At 31.1% G+C, this 20151-nt stretch overlaps 1 protein-coding gene and 1 pseudogene across 3 annotated transcripts; both read left to right on the top strand.

Moving 5' to 3' along the window:
* The first annotated feature begins 1339 nt into the window (after positions 1–1339).
* Positions 1340–13012, top strand: LOC110650073 (uncharacterized). Of its 3 annotated transcripts, XM_058137237.1 has the most exons (11): positions 1341–1701; positions 1799–1846; positions 2015–2194; positions 2326–2392; positions 2502–2566; positions 10994–11072; positions 11381–11499; positions 11611–11690; positions 11951–12020; positions 12382–12459; positions 12558–13012. In XM_058137237.1, the coding sequence occupies exons 1-11, from the start codon at positions 1450–1452 to the stop codon at positions 12627–12629; spliced, it is 1110 nt and encodes a 369-aa protein (XP_057993220.1). In that variant the 5' UTR covers positions 1341–1449; the 3' UTR covers positions 12630–13012. The 3 variants fall into 3 exon arrangements, with proteins under 3 accessions (XP_057993222.1, XP_057993220.1, XP_057993221.1); XM_058137238.1 differs by lacking the exon at positions 12382–12459; XM_058137239.1 differs by lacking the exons at positions 11611–11690; positions 12382–12459; positions 12558–13012 and having other exon boundaries at positions 1340–1701; positions 11691–11972.
* A 3236-nt stretch (positions 13013–16248) lies between these two features.
* On the top strand, positions 16249–18093 carry LOC110673163 (F-box/kelch-repeat protein At3g23880-like; annotated as a pseudogene).
* The last annotated feature ends 2058 nt before the right edge of the window (positions 18094–20151 follow it).

The raw sequence follows: 20151 nt of genomic DNA, 5'->3' as shown, positions 1-20151 counted from the left end.
GTAAGTTAGGAATGGAAAATAAAAATTTAAACGCCATTTTCTTTTGGAAATGGGAAATTAAGAATGATTCAAAATTCATGAACTCTCAAATTATTGAGATGCTTAATGCATAAACTTATCTTTTTAACTTTCTTAAAAAAAAAAAAAAAAAAAACCTTGTCTTTTTAATTAAGTGGGAGTCGTGTAATGTTTATTATACCTCCAAATTGAATTATGAACAAATTTTGTTAAAATTTTTATTATATAAAAAGTAAGGTATTTTTGATAAATTATTTTTTCAATATTTATATTTTAATATTATTAATACTTTTTTCTCTTTATTCCCAAAAACAAATTAAGACTTTAGTCATTTTACCTATTTTTAGCTCATTTAATTATTAATGCTTTTAAAAAAAATATCATTGTTGAAACTATTAATCTTAGGATTATTTTAATCTATTTTTTTAAAAATAATTAAATAATAATATTAATAATGATAAAATTTAAAATAAAATAACAGTTTATTAAAAATTTTACTTCTTATTTAATTATTTGATTAACGAAAATGTAAAAATTATGACAAAAGTGAAAATAAAAATAAAATGACTTCAAAACAAATAAATGACTTTAATCAGAATAAAAAAATAAAAAAAAGTGAAAACTAATTAAAATAACTTCAAAACAAAAATTATAATAGAAGGTGTCAATAAGAAAAGGGCAAAAGAAAATTAGAAATAAATTTAATTTATTTCATATAGTTTTTAGTAATGTTTAATTTAATTTATTTTTAATTTTTTATTTAATTACACCTTTTTAATTATTTAACTGAACATGTAACTCACTTATTACTTACTACCTGAGTTATTATTATTTTTTTTTTAATATTAATTACTTAATTTATTATTTTTTAATATTAATTAAATAATTATAATTAATTAGTTTTTTATATTTAATTTTTTAATATTAATAATATAAAAAATAATATTTTATATTTTTAATTTTATTTAATAATAATTTTTTAATTTTAATTAAGAAAATGAAAACGTAAAATAAAAAATAACAATATTTTTATTATTTTTCAATTTAATTAATTAATGAAAATATAAAAATAATATTCTTTTCGTACTCTCATTTTAATTAATAATATTAAATAATAAAAATAATATTTTTAATATTTAATTTAATTAATTATAAAAAATAACATTTTAATATTAAAAAATAAAAATAAAAAAAATATTAAAAAATAACGTGTGTATTAATATCAAGTCAATTTAAACATAAATTAATAATAAAAAAATTAAATTAAATCAAAAATTAAAAATAAACAAAATTTAACATACCTAAAAGGTGCTATGGGATAAATTTTCATTTCCAACGAAAATTTGTGGGACGCGATTTGAAGCGGCCTCCTAATAAACAGTCTCAGGAAAACCGTCAAACGTGCGTTTACAAACCCCAGCAGAAAAGGGAATGGGGAAGAAGAAGAAAAGAGCAGAAACAGATGCTGATGCTGATGCAGAAGCAGAAGCAGAGAGAAAAGTCCTCGAGGTCGATGAGTTCATTAATGGCGATTCTCATAGGAAGATGAAGAAGAAAAAGAAGAAGAAGGAAATAAATGAGACTGAGAAAGAAGAGAACGAAGCGAATGGGAAACGTACAGTAAGCATAGCCGTCCCCGGTTCCATTATCGACAACGCTCAATCTCTTGAACTCGCTACTCGAGTACTACTCTCTGCGCTTTTTATTTACTGTTCCGTGGCTTGCAAATCCTCGTTATTCTATTTTCCATTTAAATGATTTTTTTCCATTTCTCTTTCAGTTGGCTGGTCAGATTGCTCGTGCCGCGACCATATTTCGAATCGATGAGGTCTGTGTCTGTGTTTCACTCCCTTAATCCTCTTATTTTATTTTATTTTATTTCTTAAATTAAGAAATTGATTTGTGTATACAGAAATGCTTTAGTTGCAGTTAGTGTAACAATTATCATTGCTATTTTGCTCATGAAGAGTAGCTTTTAACTTTACCATGTGAGCAGGTTGTGGTGTTTGACAATAAGAGTAGTTTAGTGATTGAGGATCCCACTGTGAACACTGTCAATAACTCTGGTGAGAATGAAAGTGGTGCGCCTTTTCTCATAAGGATCTTGCGGTATCTCGAGACTCCACAGTATTTAAGGAAAGCTCTCTTCCCGAGGCATAATAGCCTGAGATTTGTGGTGAGGTTCCAATTTATTGACCAACTTATATTTAGCTTCATTTGCAGACTGTCCCTTTTGTTGATTGTTGGTGGTCAATTAAATGAACTGAAGTTGTTTATAGTTGTTCCACTCTAATTCTTTTTTCACAGGGTTTGTTGCCTCCGCTTGATGCACCACATCATTTGCGCAAGCATGAGTGGGCTCCATATCGGGAGGGTAAGCCGTAACTCATCTTCTTTGGCATTGATAATGTCTGTGCATGTATGATTTTTGTTTGTCACTCCATTTTGGTTCAACCACTCGATATCTTATAATAAATTTACAGGTGTCACATCAAATGAAAAAGCTCCAAACTCTAAGGAAACGCTGGTTGACGTGGGTTTGAGTAAGGTAACAATCTAGTGGACTTGGTTACTAATCTGTTTACCTCCTTTATGTTTCCAAAAGTTATTATGGTGTCTCTTTTATTTCATGTGATGAATATTAACAATGTAATTGCTGAGACTAACTAATGTGATATTGGTATTGCCCACCGGTTTTCTCTCATTCAAAATATAGCAAGAGTTGCATGATTTCTTGTTGGCAATCTTTTTTCACACAGGGTCAGTCCCTCTGTTGATCTTATAAATTCATATAATCCTCCTTTTCTGACCCTTTAACCTATGAGTTGAATTGAAACAACTCAACTCAACTAAGCTTTTATCCCAAAAATTTGGGATCGGCATATAGATTCTCCACTCTAAACGATTTTGGTTTAAATGCTTAGAAATGTGTAATGCTTCTAGGTCATGTTGTACTACTCTCCTCCAAGTCAATTTAATGTGCTTTACTTGTCTAACTGGAGCCTCCGTATGTCTACGCTTCACATGACCAAACTATCTCAATCTCCCTTCTCTCAACTTATCTTTAATTGGCACTACTCCTACCTTTTCTCTAATACTCTCGTTACGGACTTTATCTAGTTAGTATGGCTACTTATCCACCTTAATATTCTCATCTCTGCAACTCTTATCTTAGACGCATATTACTCTTTCAGTGTCCAACACTCACTACTATATAACATAGCCGGTCGTATGACTGTACGGTAAAATTTTCCTTTCAACTTATTGGGAATCTTACGATCGCATAAAACTCCCGTGGCACGTATCCACTTCAACCATCCGGCTTTAATCCTATGACTAACATCCTCTTCACATCCCCCATCTACTTGAAGGACTGAGCCTAGATATTTAAAGTGATTACTTTGGGACAGTACCACTCCATTCAAACTAACTCCTTCCCTATCACCAGTTTTGCCTTCACTGAACTTGCAATGCATGTATTCTGTCTTCGTTCTATTTAACTTAAAGCCTTTGACTCTAGAGTACTTCTTCAAAGCTTTAGCTTTCTATTGACTTCTTCTCGTGTCTCATCTATCAGAATAATATCATCCGCAAACCATAGTTATTAAAGGCCCAAGGCGCACCAAGGCGCCAAGGGTCCTGGAGCCTAGGCGCAAGGCGTGCGCCAGAGCAAAGAGAGGCGCAAAAATTAAAAAAAAAAATTCAAAAAAATATAAATATTCCATCAAATTTCAACTATCATAAAACTAAACATAATAATAAGTAATAAACATAAGGTAATAATAATTTTGCAATCCAAATAGAATAAAAATGAACTACTTTATTTTAAGAAACTAATATAAAGTGTCACAATTTTAACATATTAACATGATAGACACTAGTCATACTAGTAATCAAAATCCAAGAAAGAAATTAGTTAACTAGTTACAAAATAACTAGTTAACTACTCTTCAATCTATATGAAGAGTAGCATTAGTAATCAAAACTAAAGTCAAGTACCAATTACTAAATAAGTAGTTCACTACACTTCAATCTATATCAAAAGCAGCATTAAGATCTTCCTTATCTTCCCCTTCAGCTTCGTCCTCTTCATACTCATCTTCTTCAAAATCAATATCTTCATCTTCTTCAGAAGATGTCTCTTCTCTAAGTAAAGGAGTATTAGCTCTAGATGGTGGCTTTCCTTTATGCTTTGACATAGATCTTGAAGCAACTGCAGATGCTATATTTTTTCCTTTCTCGGATCTAGTATTGTAGGCATCCTCTTCAACTCCAATAGCTTCAGCAACCGCATTCCAAGTCAAATTGTCATCCTCAAACACAAGTTCATCATTTTCTAACTTTTCTTCCATTTGACCCATCAACCATTCATTACTATCATCTGTGTCTTTCAATGAAATGGGGTCAATGCGGTGACGTGCATCATATCGGCGCCTTAATGGCCGATTATACTTCACAAACACCAAATCATTCAATCTTTGTTGAGCTAGCCTATTTATTTTTTTACTATGAATCTGTAAAATATAACAATTTTAATAAGTAATTTTTAAGAAAGAATAAATTAAAAGTATAATTGTAAAGAGACATGTTTTGTTACTTACATGCTCAAAGATATTCCAATTACGCTCACAATCAGATGCACTATAAGTGAGGCTAAGCACTTTTATTGCAAAATTTCTCAAATCTAGAGTTGAAGCTCCGTAAGCATTCCACCATTCAGCTATCAATAAAATAACGCATATTAATCATGATTAAAAAAAATTGCAAGACAAGATTAAATGCTTATGATTAAAATTATGTTACCTGGAGATATTGTTGTTCGATTCCTAATTGTCACAGGCATCCCAAATATGCCAGCACTATTTTGATACAAAAGTAGTTGTTTCATGATTTTGTCTTGCTCTTGTTGGGTTGGAATCAACCTTTGTAGAACTGTGTATAAACCAGTCATAACCTCTTCATCTGTAGCAATCTGAGTATTTGAATAAAAAAATTCAGTATTCAAATAATGTCCTGCTGCATGCAAAGGTTGTTGGAATTGGCTTTCCCATCGTTTATCAATGATCTCAAACACCGCCTTGTATTTTTCTTCCTTTTCACTAAATGACTTTGCAATTGCTTCTTTAGCCCTATCCATAGCCTCATAAATATATCCCATTGCAGGCCTTTTCTCACCATCAACTAATCGAAGCACACGGACTAATGGACGAAATATCTTTAAGATGTACACCATAGTACTCCAAAAACTAGGCATCATCACAATACTAGTCACTTTCTTATCAGCTTGCTCTTTTGCCCGCTTACTTGTGGTCCATTCCTCTGAAGTAAACATTTTTCTCAAATTGGTCTTGTGCTTATGCATGCGTTGAAGGGTGAGAAAAGCAGTTGCAAATCTTGTGACAGCTGGCCTAATTAGTTCTCTTTCACCGGTGAAGTGCCGTAACATGTTCACCACACCTGGACGAACATAAATGTAGCCATTCATTGTCACTGCCCTTTTAATTATGTTATGAAATTTTGGCATTTTCCCAATGTCTTCTAAAATCAAATCTAAGCAATGGGCAGCACAAGGAGTCCAGTACAAGTGTGGATGCTTGACTTTTAACAACTTTCCTAAAAACAAAATGAATATGAGAAGTTTTTATTTACTACAATTGTTAATTAAAATGAAATTTAAATAATTTAATAAAAATTAAAACTTAAAATTACCTGCAAGCACACAGTTGCTAGCATTATCTGTCACTACTTGAACCACATTAGCCTCCCCAACACGCTCCACAATTCTATAAAGCAGCTCAAACATCTTCTCACCAGTCTTTGAATACTCTGAAGCATCCACAGACTCAAGGAAAACTGTTCCCTTTGGAGAATTCACTAAGAAATTAATTAAAGTCCTTTGCTTTTTATCTGTCCAACCATCTGCCATTATAGAACAACCATACTTTGCCCATTCTTCTTCATCGGACTTCAATTCATTCTTCACATTAGTAACTTCTTTATTCAACAAGGGAACCCACAATTCATGGTAACTTGGTGCCTTCAAACCAATACCAAATTGTCCAACAGACTCTAACATCACTTGAAAACTTGGATAATTGGCAGCATTGAAAGGAATTGCCGCATCATACATCCATCGAGCTATATCCCTACATGCCTTTTCTCGCAATTCCTTTTTACATGCCTCATTTATGGTGGTTTGCTTCAACTTTGCATTCTTCCTATCTTTCACTGCCCTTTCTGCATTTTGAGCAAAAAATACATCAATAGGACCCTTTGTCCTTGGCTTCTTTCTCATATTTGCAACTTTATTACTTCTTTGCTGTGGGACTTCTATGTTTGCACCAATTTCATCTTCGTTTTCATCATCACCCATCCTCTCAACATCTTCAAAATCAGGAAAAGAAGTTTTATCAAAGTCCTTTGCTGTAACCTTTTTTAACATATAGTCTTGTATTTCTTCACGTACATGTGTTGGACACCTTTTGCACATGGTGACATTGCGATGTCTCCCAACCAAGTGTTGCTTAGCTCGGTAAATCCCTCCCTTTGTAACTTTATTACAAAAGTTACAAACAAGATCATTGGTATTTGGTGGCTTTAATAAATGCACATACTTCCAAGCCGGATCTTTTCTATTATTGCCACTTTTATCTTCAATGGCAGTAGAAGATGTTCCAATGTCCATCTTTTACAATCGAACAAGAAATATTAACTCCCTATATCAATAGCATAGCAAGTTTAGCAAAGCAATTTATCACTTACATACAAGTCACAAACACCCACTCAATTGTCATTTCAAATAATATTTGTATTCAAGAAGTAAAAATTATGGTAAATAATTTTTGAAATATTCAATAAAGAACATTCAACAAACACCCATTAAACTATTTTATTTATTTATGTTATTACAGCAAAAAGCATGTTAATTATCAATATGTTAATAACTTAATTATCAATATATTATTCATGTTGCAACTTGCAACAAACACCCATTCACTGCTGCTGTGCTGTATTTTATACTAAATAATTTATTTATTGTCATTTTATATATTTATGTTAATTTTCACTTGTCTTTTTGCTCTTTATTATAATTTAAGATATAAGAAATTAAGGGTTAGTGGGTTGCATGTGAGAGGCAATCAACAAATAGCCAAATGTTGAACAGAGAATTGAAAAATAACTGCAAAAAGAAAGCAGACAAGCAACTGCTGTCATCAACTAGCAACTTGTGTTATCAAAAAGCACAATGCAGCTGCTGGTGTCATCAAATAAAAAAAATCAACTCAACAAAAAAAAAACACAGCAGATGCAGCAGGAGTGAAATCTAAATCACCGAAAATTTCAGCAGTATAACAGAGGGAAAATTGAAAAGAAAAGAGCATGTTAGCAGCAGCTATGGCTTGAAAACTAGCAAAAATGAAGAAAAGAAGAGCAAAGAAAAAGCAGCAGATACAGCATAGGTGAAACCCTAGATCACTGAAAATTTCAGCAGCATAATGGGAGAAAAATTGAAAAGAAAAAAGCATGCTAACAGCAGCCATGGCTTGAAAACCAGCAAAAATGAAGAAATGAAGAATAAAGAAAGCAGCAACCATGGCTTGAGAACCACCAAGATGGAAGAAAAGAAGATGGAGAAGAAGCCGATGATGAGAAAGAAAGGAAGAAAGGAACAAGAAATGGAAGAGGAAGTCAAGAATAACAAACCTGAATGCAGAGATCAGCTAAGTTTCTAGAATCTTCTTCTTCTCGTCTTCTTCTTCTTAACTTCTTTTCACCTTTTTCTTTTTACTTCTGCTGTCGGTACCTTTTTCTTTTTTACTTCTGCTGTCGGGATGGAGTGGGGCTGTTATAAACGTCCCCTTCATTAAATAGGGCGCCTGGGACTGCTGAGGCGTGCCTGGAATGCGCCTTGAGCCTGGGTGCGCCTTGAGCCTGGGCAACGCCTTCTCAGTGTCGCTCGCCTGGACAGTTTTAAGGCGCAGGCAGCTGAGCCTCCATCGCTTGACGCCTAGGGCGCGCCTCAGGCACGCCTTTAACAATTATACCGCAAACATCATGCACCAAGGAATACTCTCTTGTATATGTTTCGTCAATTCATCTAAAACTAATATAAAAAGGTAAGGGCTTATGGCTGATCCTTGGTGTAATCTAATTGAGATCGGAAAATCTCGTGTCCCCTCCCACTGTGCGCACAATAGTTGTTGCTTTTTCATACATATCTTTCAACACTTGTATGTACCTAATAGATACTCTCTTTTGTGCTAACACATTACATAAGACATCTCTTGGAACACTATCATAAGTCTTCTCCAAATCAATAAAAACCATGTGTAGATCTTTCTTTACATCTCTATATTTCTCCATCAAGCTTCTAATGAGAAAGATCGCTTCCATAGTTGAATGACCGGGCATGAAGCCAAATTGATTGAGAGAGATAGAAATATCATGACGTAGTCGATGCTCCACAACTCTCTCCCACAACTTCATAGTATGGCTCATGAGTTTAATTCCTCTATAGTTTGAGCAACTCTGTATGTCTCCCTTATTTTTAAAAATAGGTACTAAAATACTCCTCCTCCATTCATCAGGCATTTTCTTTGAGTTTAGAATCTTATTAAATAATTTAGTTAACCATGCCACTCCCATATCTCCCAAACACTTCCACACTTCAATTGGTATTTCATCGGGTCCACAGGCTCTACCCACTTTCATTCTCTTAAGTGCTTCCTTTACTTCTAAAGATCTAATCCTTCTAGTATAATTCACATTCTTTTTTATTGTTCTATAATCTATATTCACGCTATTACCATTTTGACTATTATTAAAGAGATCATTAAAATAATTTCTTCATCTTTCTTTAATGTCCTCATCTTTCACCAACACTTTTCCTTCTTTATCCTTAATGCACCTAACTTGATTGAGATCTTGACATTTTATTTCTCTCCTCCTTGCTAATCTATAAATATCTTTCTCCCCTTCTTTAGTTCCAAGTTGCTCATATAACTTTTCAAAAGCCTGTGTTCTTGCTTGACTAACTGCCTTTTTTGCCTCTTTTTTTGCTATTTTGTACTGTTCATATGCCTTATTATTAGCACATTTAGGTAATTTCTTATACAGTTTTCTTTTTCTCTTCACTGCCTTTTGTACTTCCTCATTCCACCACCATGGTTCATGTCCTTTAGACTCTCCAAGTACTTTTCTAGCTACTTCTCTAATCTTTGATGCCATCTGTATCCACATATCATTGGCCTCCATATCCAGCTTCCATACTTCGGACTCAAGAAGCTCATTTTTGAACTTCACTTGCTTTACTCCTTTGAACTCCCATCACTTTGTTCGAGCTACACTATTTCCTCTGACCTTACTTGAATTGTTCCTAAACTTGACATCCAAGACCACCAACCGATGTTGACTTGTTAAAGCCTCTCCTGGAATGACCTTGCAATCCTTGCATAGAGCTCTATTTGTCTTCCTAGTTAAGAGGAAGTCGATTTGGCTTCTATGTTGCCCACTTTTGAAAGTAACTAAATGTGACTATCTTTTTATAAAGTAGGTATCTGCTGGTATTAGGTCGTATGCCATAGCAAAATCCAGGATGTTTTTTCCCTCCTCATTTTGACTGCCAAAACCAAAACCTCCATGAACATTCTCATAACTTTGTCTATCACTTCCTATATGTTCATTCAAATTTCCACCAATGAAAACATTCTCTTCATTCGGTATGCTTTGCATTAAATCATCCATATCTTCCCAAAACCTTTGTTTACTCTCACTGTCTAGTCCTACTTGTGGGGCATAAGCACTAACTATATTTATTGTTTCTCCTTCTAGTACTACCTTTACTAGTATAATTCTATCTCCTACTCTTTTTACAGCTATTACTGCGTCTTTCAATTTCCTGTCTATAATTATGCCCACTCCGTTCTTGTTCTCTCTTTTCCGGTAAACCACAGTTCGTACCCTGAATTACTCACTTCCTTACTTTTCTCTCCTACCCATTTAGTCTCCTGAATGCAAGCAATATTCACCCTTTTTCTTTCCAAGGTATCCACGAGCTCCATTAATTTTTCTGTAAGTGATCCAACATTTCAAGTATCAACCCTGATCCTCCTCCTATCCTGCTCATTCCTAATTGATCTCCTTCTATGATATCTTCTATTGTTTTCTATGTCTATTTTGTGTTCTGTTCCACTATCTGTTCTACTATCTGTCCTATGGACTAAATTCTTTACCCACACCTGTCCATGATGTGGGAACCCTTGCTCACTTAACACCACACCTGAGCGCCGGCATGGTGCGTCGCTTTCGGTGAACGCCTTACACCCTTGCATATTTTTCACTACACCTGGGCTTCGATGTAGCGCATCGTTAGTAGAGGATGCCCCAACGTTTATATCATTTGAATCCATATCATAAGGTGTGACGCAATTTTTACGCTGATTGTCACCTACCGCAACCCTCCTCCTTTATCCGGGCTTGGGACCGGCTAAGCGCAAACTACTTAGGCGGAGTTTGTGAGTTGAATTGAAATTGGAGCTTAATTTTGCTAGATGAGGATGTTGGCCCTAGTAAGCTTGTAAATAGCTTGAATCTCAATATACTTGGGACATTATCGTTTGTGGCAAAACTAAACCAAGTAACAAGATTCTGCTTTGTAAATTCTCTGTGCTTCTGCTTTTTATTTTTGTATTATCTTCATTATGTAATGTATCTCCATGTATTTCTGAGCTGAACACCGCTTTCTAAAGCATGACTTTTGTTGCTATTGGCATGTCAAAGCGTAATCTTATCAAGATGCTTTTTTTTTAATATATATAAATATAATTTATTTCTCTTGAGCATCATGCCTGCTGCATATAAATATCTGTAGTCAATTTATTTTACATCAACTTTATGATTTTCTTTTCAAAGTCTAGATTGGCAAGAAGTCTCCAGTAAATTTAACGTTTTACATATTTGAAGCTAAATTATGCAGAATGTTGTTGTTGATCAAGCTCTTGAACCTGGCATTAGAGTAACTGTGGCAATGGGAAGCAACCGCAATTTGGATGGTGGTAATGAATTTGTATTCCTCTTGATCTTTTTCTGATTTTAATTTTTCTGACAACAAATGATTGAAAAATGCGAGATAAATTAATTACAATAGATATTATTGCCTCCTTTTTCACTTTCTTAAGAATTATCTATAGGCCAGCAGCAAATACTCTTTTTCCCTTTTATTTATTTATCTTCCTAGAATAATGCTCTTTTTCTTTAACATATTGGGTATTGGCATATTTTTAGTTCACTTTTAATTGAGCATTATGCATGCAGAAATAATGATCTCTACTCATGAAGTTCATTTTATCTTGCATTTATCTAGATATACCACATGAGGTTGTATCATTGTCCAAACCTAAGGAAGAATCAGGAATGTATTGGGGCTATAGAGTGCGGTATGCTTCAAATATCAGCTCGGTGTTCAATGATTGTCCGTACAAGGTATCAATACTGTTATCGTATGGTTTTCTCTATTCCCTTTTAAGAACCATTCATAGTTTTTGTTCACAATTTAAATAAGGCCTTCATCAACTTCAACTATGTTAATTACAGGGTGGCTATGATTATTTAATCGGTACCTCAGAACATGGTCAGATTATAAACTCATCACAGCTTTCTTTGCCAACTTTCAGGTATTTTTTCTTTCTCTGTTAGATCCTCGACGTAACTTTCCTTGTGGCAAGGAACTTTCAGTAATCAGTGGTATACCAATGGGCTGATTTTGGACCTTTATCATGGCATATCTTTTTGTTCCTTGTATTTGTAGCCCTAAGCTAAGGACTTAGTTTGGTGTAATAGTATGCAATTTTAGTAGGTAGAAGTAATGAGTGCACTTTGAACATACACCTTTTCAATCAAATTTAGTCCTCTTATTTGTATAAATAATTTGCAGGCATTTGTTGATTGCATTTGGTGGGCTCGCTGGGTTGGAAGAAAGTATTGAAGAAGACAGCAACTTAAAGGTACTTTCTGTTCAACAAAATATACCGTTATTAATGAAGAATTGCTTGGTTCCAGTTTGGACTCTGTTTATGAATAACATGTCTGCTGGAAATGCAGCCATTTCTTTCCTTTTTCCTTTTCTCCTCTCTTTCTTCCGTTTTTTCTCTTGGTAAAATGTAGTTTGCCTTCTTTTTTTATGTTATGTGATTTTGACAGCATAGAAATGTTATATAGGAAAAAAAATCAACTGAACAATCTCGTAGATATGTGTGTGTATCCATGATTCAGCTTAATTTATTGACTTGTTCAAGCTGTAGTAAAATGCTCAGGCTAAAAGCAAAAGAGAATTATTGAATGCTGGCTTTTTTCTTCTTCTTGAAGGGTAAAAATGTTCAAGAGGTTTTTGATTCATACTTGAATACCTGTCCCCATCAAGGAAGTAGAACAATTCGAACTGAGGTTGTAATTTTTAGTTTGTTTCTTGTCTGTTTACCAGAAATACATTCTATCTGCTAAACGATTTGATTCTTTATTTAAATTTCTGTCTTTTGTAACAGGAAGCAATTTTCATATCACTTCAATATTTCCAAGAACCGATTAGCCGAGCATTGCAAAGAATTCAATGTTAATGTTAGTCTGCAGTTGGCTACATGTAATGGCTATTTTAGCCTTGATATTTGGCGTCTTTCACGAGTCACAATTCGCATTTGGAGTCTTGGCCTACTTTAGCTGAAAGTTCGCAAGTTTTGCAAGGGGTTTTTTAATAATATTTTATGTGTTTTACCGATGGATGTGTCAAATTATCTGTGGTTATCTGTTCTTTTATATCTAAAACATGCCGGATAAGACTGTCCGTCTTGTACGAAATCAGAGTCACGGGTAACGTGAGACGCAGTACCAAATTGTGTACCCTGCCTACTGCTGTCTTATCTGCCTTTCACTCGTTTCCACGGTGTGAAATTCCTGATTTCGATTTAAATCGAAATAAATTGAATTAATTTAATTTAATTAATTTAATTTTAAATTTTAATTTATTTAATTTAATTTTATATTATAAAAATTTTAATTAATTTAATTTTAAAAAATAATTAATTTAAATTAAATTAAATAATATTTAAATTAAATTAAATTAAATTAAATTGAATTAATTTTTAAATTAATTTATTTTTATAAAAAATTTATAAATTATATTTAATTTTTTATATATAAATTATTTAATTTTATTAATTAATGATTATTAAATTAAAATTAAAATTAAATTAAATAATTTAAAAATTAAATTTAAATTAAAAAATTAATTAAAAATTAAATTTGATAGTGTGATTTAATATAATTTTTATTATTTTGATTTAATTTAATTTTTAAAATATATAATTTAATTTTATAATTTAATTTAATTCATTTTAAATTGAATGCCCAAGATTCGTCAAAGATGCATTCAGCGAGGAAGCCTAAAATATACTACAAGTAACTTGCGGTCACAAATTATTCTTTGAAGGAGAAAGGTCGGAAATCGAGGATGAACAGTTAATTGCAAGGGCACGGGTCACCTCTACTCTGTTTGGATATCGGAAAAAGGGAGAAAAAAATAAATTAAGATTAATATTTTTTTTTATTTATAGGGAAAGATAAAATAAATTTTTTTGTTATTTTTTTAATTTAAAAAAAAATATAAAATTATATATTAAAATTATAATATTATTTTTTTAATATTATTTTTTAAAAAATATAAAAGATAAAATTATAATTTTATCATATTTTTTTTTCTTTTTTTATTTAAATAAAAATAAAAAAAATAAAATATTTTTTATTTTTCGCTATTTAATTTCCTTCCTCCTTAAAAAAATTTTGAAAACAGAGTGCTAGGGTTTGACTTACGAGATGAAGGCAAATCCATATGGCATGCTTTGGGCGTTCTGAGTTCTGACACAAGACGTCCCACTTCTGCAGGCAACCAACGGGCCGTCGCAGTTCAAAAACTTTTATTTTCTTTTACCGTTTGGAAGTGTTTAAAAATTCGAAACGATGTAACCCAACATTTCTTTTAATAAATTCAAATGTAAAATCCCACGATTTTAAAAATAATTTTAATATTATTAAATTAAATTAAATTAATAATAATTTAATATTTTTAAGAAAAAAAATGAAATTTTATTAAAAAATAAATTAAATTAAATTAATAATGATTTAATATTTTTAAGACAAAAAAATTAAATTTTTTTAAAAAATAAATTAAAATGAGAACAAAATTTCTATCCAATCCAGTTAAAATTTAATATCGAAGTAGAAATCTTTAAAATAATTAGTTAACAAATGGCAATAGGATATTTCATTTACGAATTGCTTTTTCTTAAATCAGAATTAAAATAAGTATGACAACAAAAAATTTTTCTCCATTTATGATGTTCTCAGAGTTCGATTACATCGACTTTGTATTTATTTATTTATTTATTAGCGAATACCTGTGTTTTATGCACAATAGTTTATATATATATAAGATAAAGAAAATTCATATACTAATTAAAAAATATTATTTTTTAATTAAAAGAGTTTTAATCTTATTATTTAAAATATTAAAATTTTAAAATATTAATAATAAATTCTAGCCAAATAAATTAGCAATTATTTTTAAATTAATGGCTATAAAAAATTTTTTTAATAGTCATAGGTTATTCTCTGTTAATAATAATAATAATAATAATTTATTATTAAACCATTTTAAAATAATAAAAGTAAAATAATATTAAAATAAATTAAATTTTATTAAACACATAAAAGAGAGAAAAAAATTTTAAGTATTACTTTTTCTTCAAAGTAAATATAGGTTTTGATTTTATTGTAATTAATAATTTTAAATTAAAAATTAGGGAACATGATAATATGTGATAATTATATTTATTAATTATATATTATAATTGTTTAGAAAATAAAAAAATAATGTTGACTTTTCACTTTTTTCATAAAAATTTAAAATTAATAGATTTGCATTACTTTTAATAATGAGATATATTTTAAAGGAAATTAAATTTTTAATTATGATAATAATTAGTGAGTCATAATAATATTTATTAAATTATAAAATTAAACGTCTTTTATTGGTAATTTATTAATATTTAATTATAGTAAATGTGTTTAAAAATATTTTATTAAACGATTTTAATTTTTCTTTAAAAATTATAAAAATTAAATTAAAAAACATGGGTTTTAATTTTATTATCATTTATGTTTTCAAATTAAAAATTAAAAAATCTCATAATGAATGATAATTATATTTAATAATTAACAATTTTTACTGATTTAAATTTAAAATACTAAATTAATTAAGAATTGTATTTAGAAAATTAAATTATATAATAATTATATATTATAACTATTTAGAAAATAAAAAAAAATTACTACTTAACATAAATATGATAGATTTAAAATTCTATCTACTTTTGAATATGTTTTATAAAAATTTGAATATCCTTTTTTCATTAAAGTGTAATAATTAAATAATTTATAACTTATATATATAATTAGAGAGTTAATAACTTAATTATAATTTAAAGAAATTATATAATTAATTAATAAAAAATAAAAAATTTAATGAAATCATTTGATATTAAATTTTTCTAAATAATAATAAAATAATGTAATATTAATTATTTATTAATTATACTATAAAAATATAAAAAAATAATAAAAATCAAATATGAATATAAATTGTTTGTTTACCTGAAAATAAAATTTTATTTATTTTTTCATAATTTACTATATATATAACAATCAATATATATATAATTAAAAATATATTTTTATTAAATATATATTAAAATAAAATTAATAAAAATAAAATAATATTAAAATAAATTAAAATTTATTAAATATATAAAAAAAAAATAAAATACTCAACTCTCTATGACTATTTTTATAATATAATTTTAAATTATTTTATTAATTTTAAAATATATAATTTTTATAATTAAATAAAATAATTAAATTTTTATAATGAAAATGTTAATTTATTAAAAAATATATAATATTTTTAATTAATTAATTATAAAAATTATCAATTAAATAAAAAATAAAATTAAATACTTAATACAAAATAAAATAATTATAACATATAATAATTTATATATTTGACAAAAATTAAAAAAAATATATTTTCGCATAATAAATTTTTTTTCTTAGAATTTAAGAGAAATTTCTCTCTCTCTCTCTCTCTCTATATATATATATATATATATATATATATATTCTTTTGCATGACAGAGGTAATGAATTGAAACGGATATTCACTAATTTATGAAATTTATATGGGTTGTTGCTTATATCAGTGACTTTCTCGCAGCAAGTTCGCTCCGTCGAACTCCATATGGCATCTGATGCCTCTATCTAAGTGTGGCTCCAGAGTCTTGAGCATTCCTCGATCAGAACTTTGAGACATGTCTATTCTTTATTGTCCCCCAGAGTTTCCTACACTGTTTCGTTTTTCTTGAATTCCAGACAGTCCCTAGTATCATTCTTCTTTCTTCTTCAAGTCAAACAGAAAAACCTAGTGATCGGTTCATCTTACCTGACCTGACCCTCCAGGAGCAAACCTAGAACAGTGTTAGAATTTTGAGTCCTCTGATCGATCAGACATGACTGTGGCAGCCAAACATCTTCCTGCTGATATCGTCTCCGACATCCTCTCCGGGCTGCCGCTAAAATCTCTGGTCCGATTCAGGTGTGTATCGAAGCCTTGGCTTCACTTTATCACCCACTCTAGATTCCCTTACTGGCTGCTCCATCGCCATCTCTACTGCGATCCTATTTCTCACTGCCCTCATAACCAGAGCAGTCTCATTCTTTCTTATAACAAACGCAGACAAGTTGAAGGATCAGAGTCTAATTTGTATTCTTTCGGTGGTGGGTAAGAAGGTTCTTTCAGGATTGCTGTGGAGATTGATTTTCCTCTTATCAGAGGAAAATCTTTCGAGATCAAGACTGGTTGCTGCCATGGCATGCTCGGTTTATCCATTGGAGATGATCACACCCTTGTTTTATGGAATCTATCAATTGGAGACTGTAGGACATTACCCCTCCCTAAGGAGATAGGTATCTGTGGGGGAGTATGTGGGCTCGGCTTCGATTCGAGAATGGATGATTATAAAGTGGTGAGTTTCTGTGAAAATCAGGTTCTTGTTTTTTCAATGAAAAGGAACTTGTGGAGAAATCTTGGAGAGTTACCTTACTCCATTTTCTATGAGGGGGTTCCTGCGAATGGTTGTCTTTACTGGGCTGCTAGCAAGACCCACAAATTCGCAGACCGAATTTTACGTCTCAACCTATCAGACGAAACATTTAGGGAGGTTACTCCTCCTTTTGATCCATCCATTTCTCGGCCTATTTGGTTTCAGGAAGAGGAGGAATTCATTGTAGTGGCTGAATTGAACTTACTTCTTTGGGGGGATTCGCTTTGTGTGTTTCGCCAGTATGACCACACTGTGGGTAATGAAGGAGGAGAAGGAAGAAAACGGTGAGGTAAGAGTGATTTGGACAAAAATGATGAGCATCCCGAAAATCTCAAGTCAAGAATCTCATTTTCGAATATGTTATCGCTTGCATCCAAAATGCTTCACCAAGAGTGGCAAACTTCTAGTCTCTGTGAGACGCAGGTGGTTTGTGATGTATGATGGCCACAGATATCATGACCTTCATATTCAAGGCCTCGGAGATGGCCGCTATCAGAAAGCTATTGTCTACACTGAAAGCCTAATTTCGCCTGGCAGCATTCGTGGGATGAATGATATAGACTGAGCTGCAGCCTCAGCCTGCAGGGTATATTAGTTTTCAAAGTAGAAACTATATAGTTTTTAGTCTCCTTTGTCCCTGACAATTGCAGGAGTTTTATTATGTTGCCCTTTGACTCGAATTATTTGAAAATGCAAAACTTACTTTGGATTTTGGATGTTTTCTTCTTCATCTCCACCTTACTGTTATTGTTGTACTTTTTTAATTTACAGAGTCTGTTGTAGCTTCTAATGGTATCTGACTATCTGTAGCTTGCCCTGTATATTAGCTTTTATCATCTGTTATTTTTATGTAGCTGAATCTGCCTTTTAATTGATTGTAAGGGGAATGTTGCATTCTGGGGAACCTCCATTTGAAATTACTTTTATAAAAATTCTGGCTATAACTCTTCTTATGTACATGTCTTATGAAAATACGAGTTAAAAAAAAGCCATATCATATAAATATTATTATCTTTAATTACGTTTTTCGTAGATATTATTGGCATAAATTTTTTATATTAATAATTACATATTTATAATATGGTTTTTAATATAACATGTTAATAATTTTGTAATTGTTACACGATAAAGCTCAAAATGTAGGAGCTGATTTGTTATAAATCTATCCCATAGACATACTATGAATTATTTATATTTTTTACAGATAAGAATATCATAATAATGTAATTAATCCAAACAAAAATTACATATTATGCTTTATTAAATAAGCAATAAAAATATTCATGGAGAAAATTATAACTAAAATTAATAAATAAAATGTATTTATATTAAAACTCTATTTATATTATAAAAAATTTAAAAATATTTTTCATATTTTTAGTGTTTGAATCATTAAGGAAAATGAATTAACGGAAAATATTCTCCTAATCAAAGAGAAACCAAGTCATTTTAAAAAAAAATAACTTCATTTTTTATTAAGTTATTTTTTGAATTTTTACAATATTATTAATGTGAAAACACTTATAATGATAAAAACAAATATCATTAATTTAATATTATAACTGATGTTCCCGCAGATTTTCCAAATACTTAATTTACTCGTATTTACTAGTCCTCAAGTCATCTGAGAATAAGAAAACAAGTAAGGATCGTTGGCTAACTTGCAGCCACTCTGATGCTCAAGTCAGTCACAAGGACTTACTTAAGAAAAGAATGAAAATATATTCATTTCTCAGAGAGTTTGTTCACTTAACTCGTTTTTCCCCTTGGTCTTGTTTTTATAAGGATATAAGGGACAATCTTCCTGGAATCTCGGCTAGTTTTTGTCCTTCCTTTTGTGGTCTAACGGAACGTATATTAATTGTAATGCTTAATTTCAGCCAAAATCTCTAGCGTGATTATCGTTTATTCCAATTTCCTAAGATGTCGATCTCTGCCTTGTTGTTCGAACAGAAGAATTGTAAACAGAGATCGGCTTTGAGTTCGGACTTTGAGGAAAGTTCGAGCTTGAGTCTGACTGAACCGAACTCATGGAGTTCGATTTTTTGGGCTCCACTATATCATTAATCTCCCCCCGAAGTCTGAATCTTTAGGTTTAGTAAAAAGGGTGATGCCTCTAGGTCTGGCAAGAATTGATTACTCCTTCCTTAGAAAACCCAAATGTCTTGTCTGCACTCGAGAAAATGTTTTTGGCGATTGTTTGAATTTTTTGGCATTAATTTTTTTGCTATATATATGGTATATTGCTTGGAAGCATCACTTTTTCCCTTTCCCTCCTTGCCTCTGTTTCTAAAATTGCTTCCATTCTTTGATTTTTGCTAACCTTGAGACTCTGACAAGGTTTTCCAACGAAGTAACTGAATAAAATAAAAAAAAAAAATCTCCCTTTTGTTTTACTATTCTTCTTTTATTTTTTGAAATGCACGAGAGATATAGCCAAAATACAATTAGTATCCTGTCTTTGCAATATTCGTGGAGCTTCGATGAGGATAGGATAAGGAGCTCCGAGGAGAGTTTCGATAAAAGGGAAGTAAGGAGTGGTGGTGGTCCTAATTTGGTAGTAGTGCCATTTGTGAATGAGGCTGCTGGGCCAAGTAAAACAAAGGTATTGAAATCAAAGGAAAAGGCTTTCCCCGTGGACAAGTGCCAGTTGTTTTGATTCAGTTTGATCTGTGCCATATAAGTGAAGGATTTAACTTTCTGAGCAAAAAGTTTGAGCCAATCCAATGTCATGGAGACTTCTGAGCCGATTATGATTTTAAGGAAAGGGATCATATCATTATATATGAAGAACAATTAAATACTGGTGTTCAATTTCCATTGGAGCGGTTTTATATGGATGTGCTAAACTATCATCATATTTCTGTGGCGCAACTCCATCCAAACTCATGGCAAACATTTGTAACCTACTGAGGTTCTGTTAGGCTAA

The sequence above is a fragment of the Hevea brasiliensis genome, chromosome 15 (genome assembly GCF_030052815.1).
Source record: "Hevea brasiliensis isolate MT/VB/25A 57/8 chromosome 15, ASM3005281v1, whole genome shotgun sequence".
In the NCBI taxonomy this organism is placed as follows: Eukaryota; Viridiplantae; Streptophyta; class Magnoliopsida; order Malpighiales; family Euphorbiaceae; genus Hevea; species Hevea brasiliensis.
This window is presented reverse-complemented; position numbering and strand designations above follow the sequence as displayed.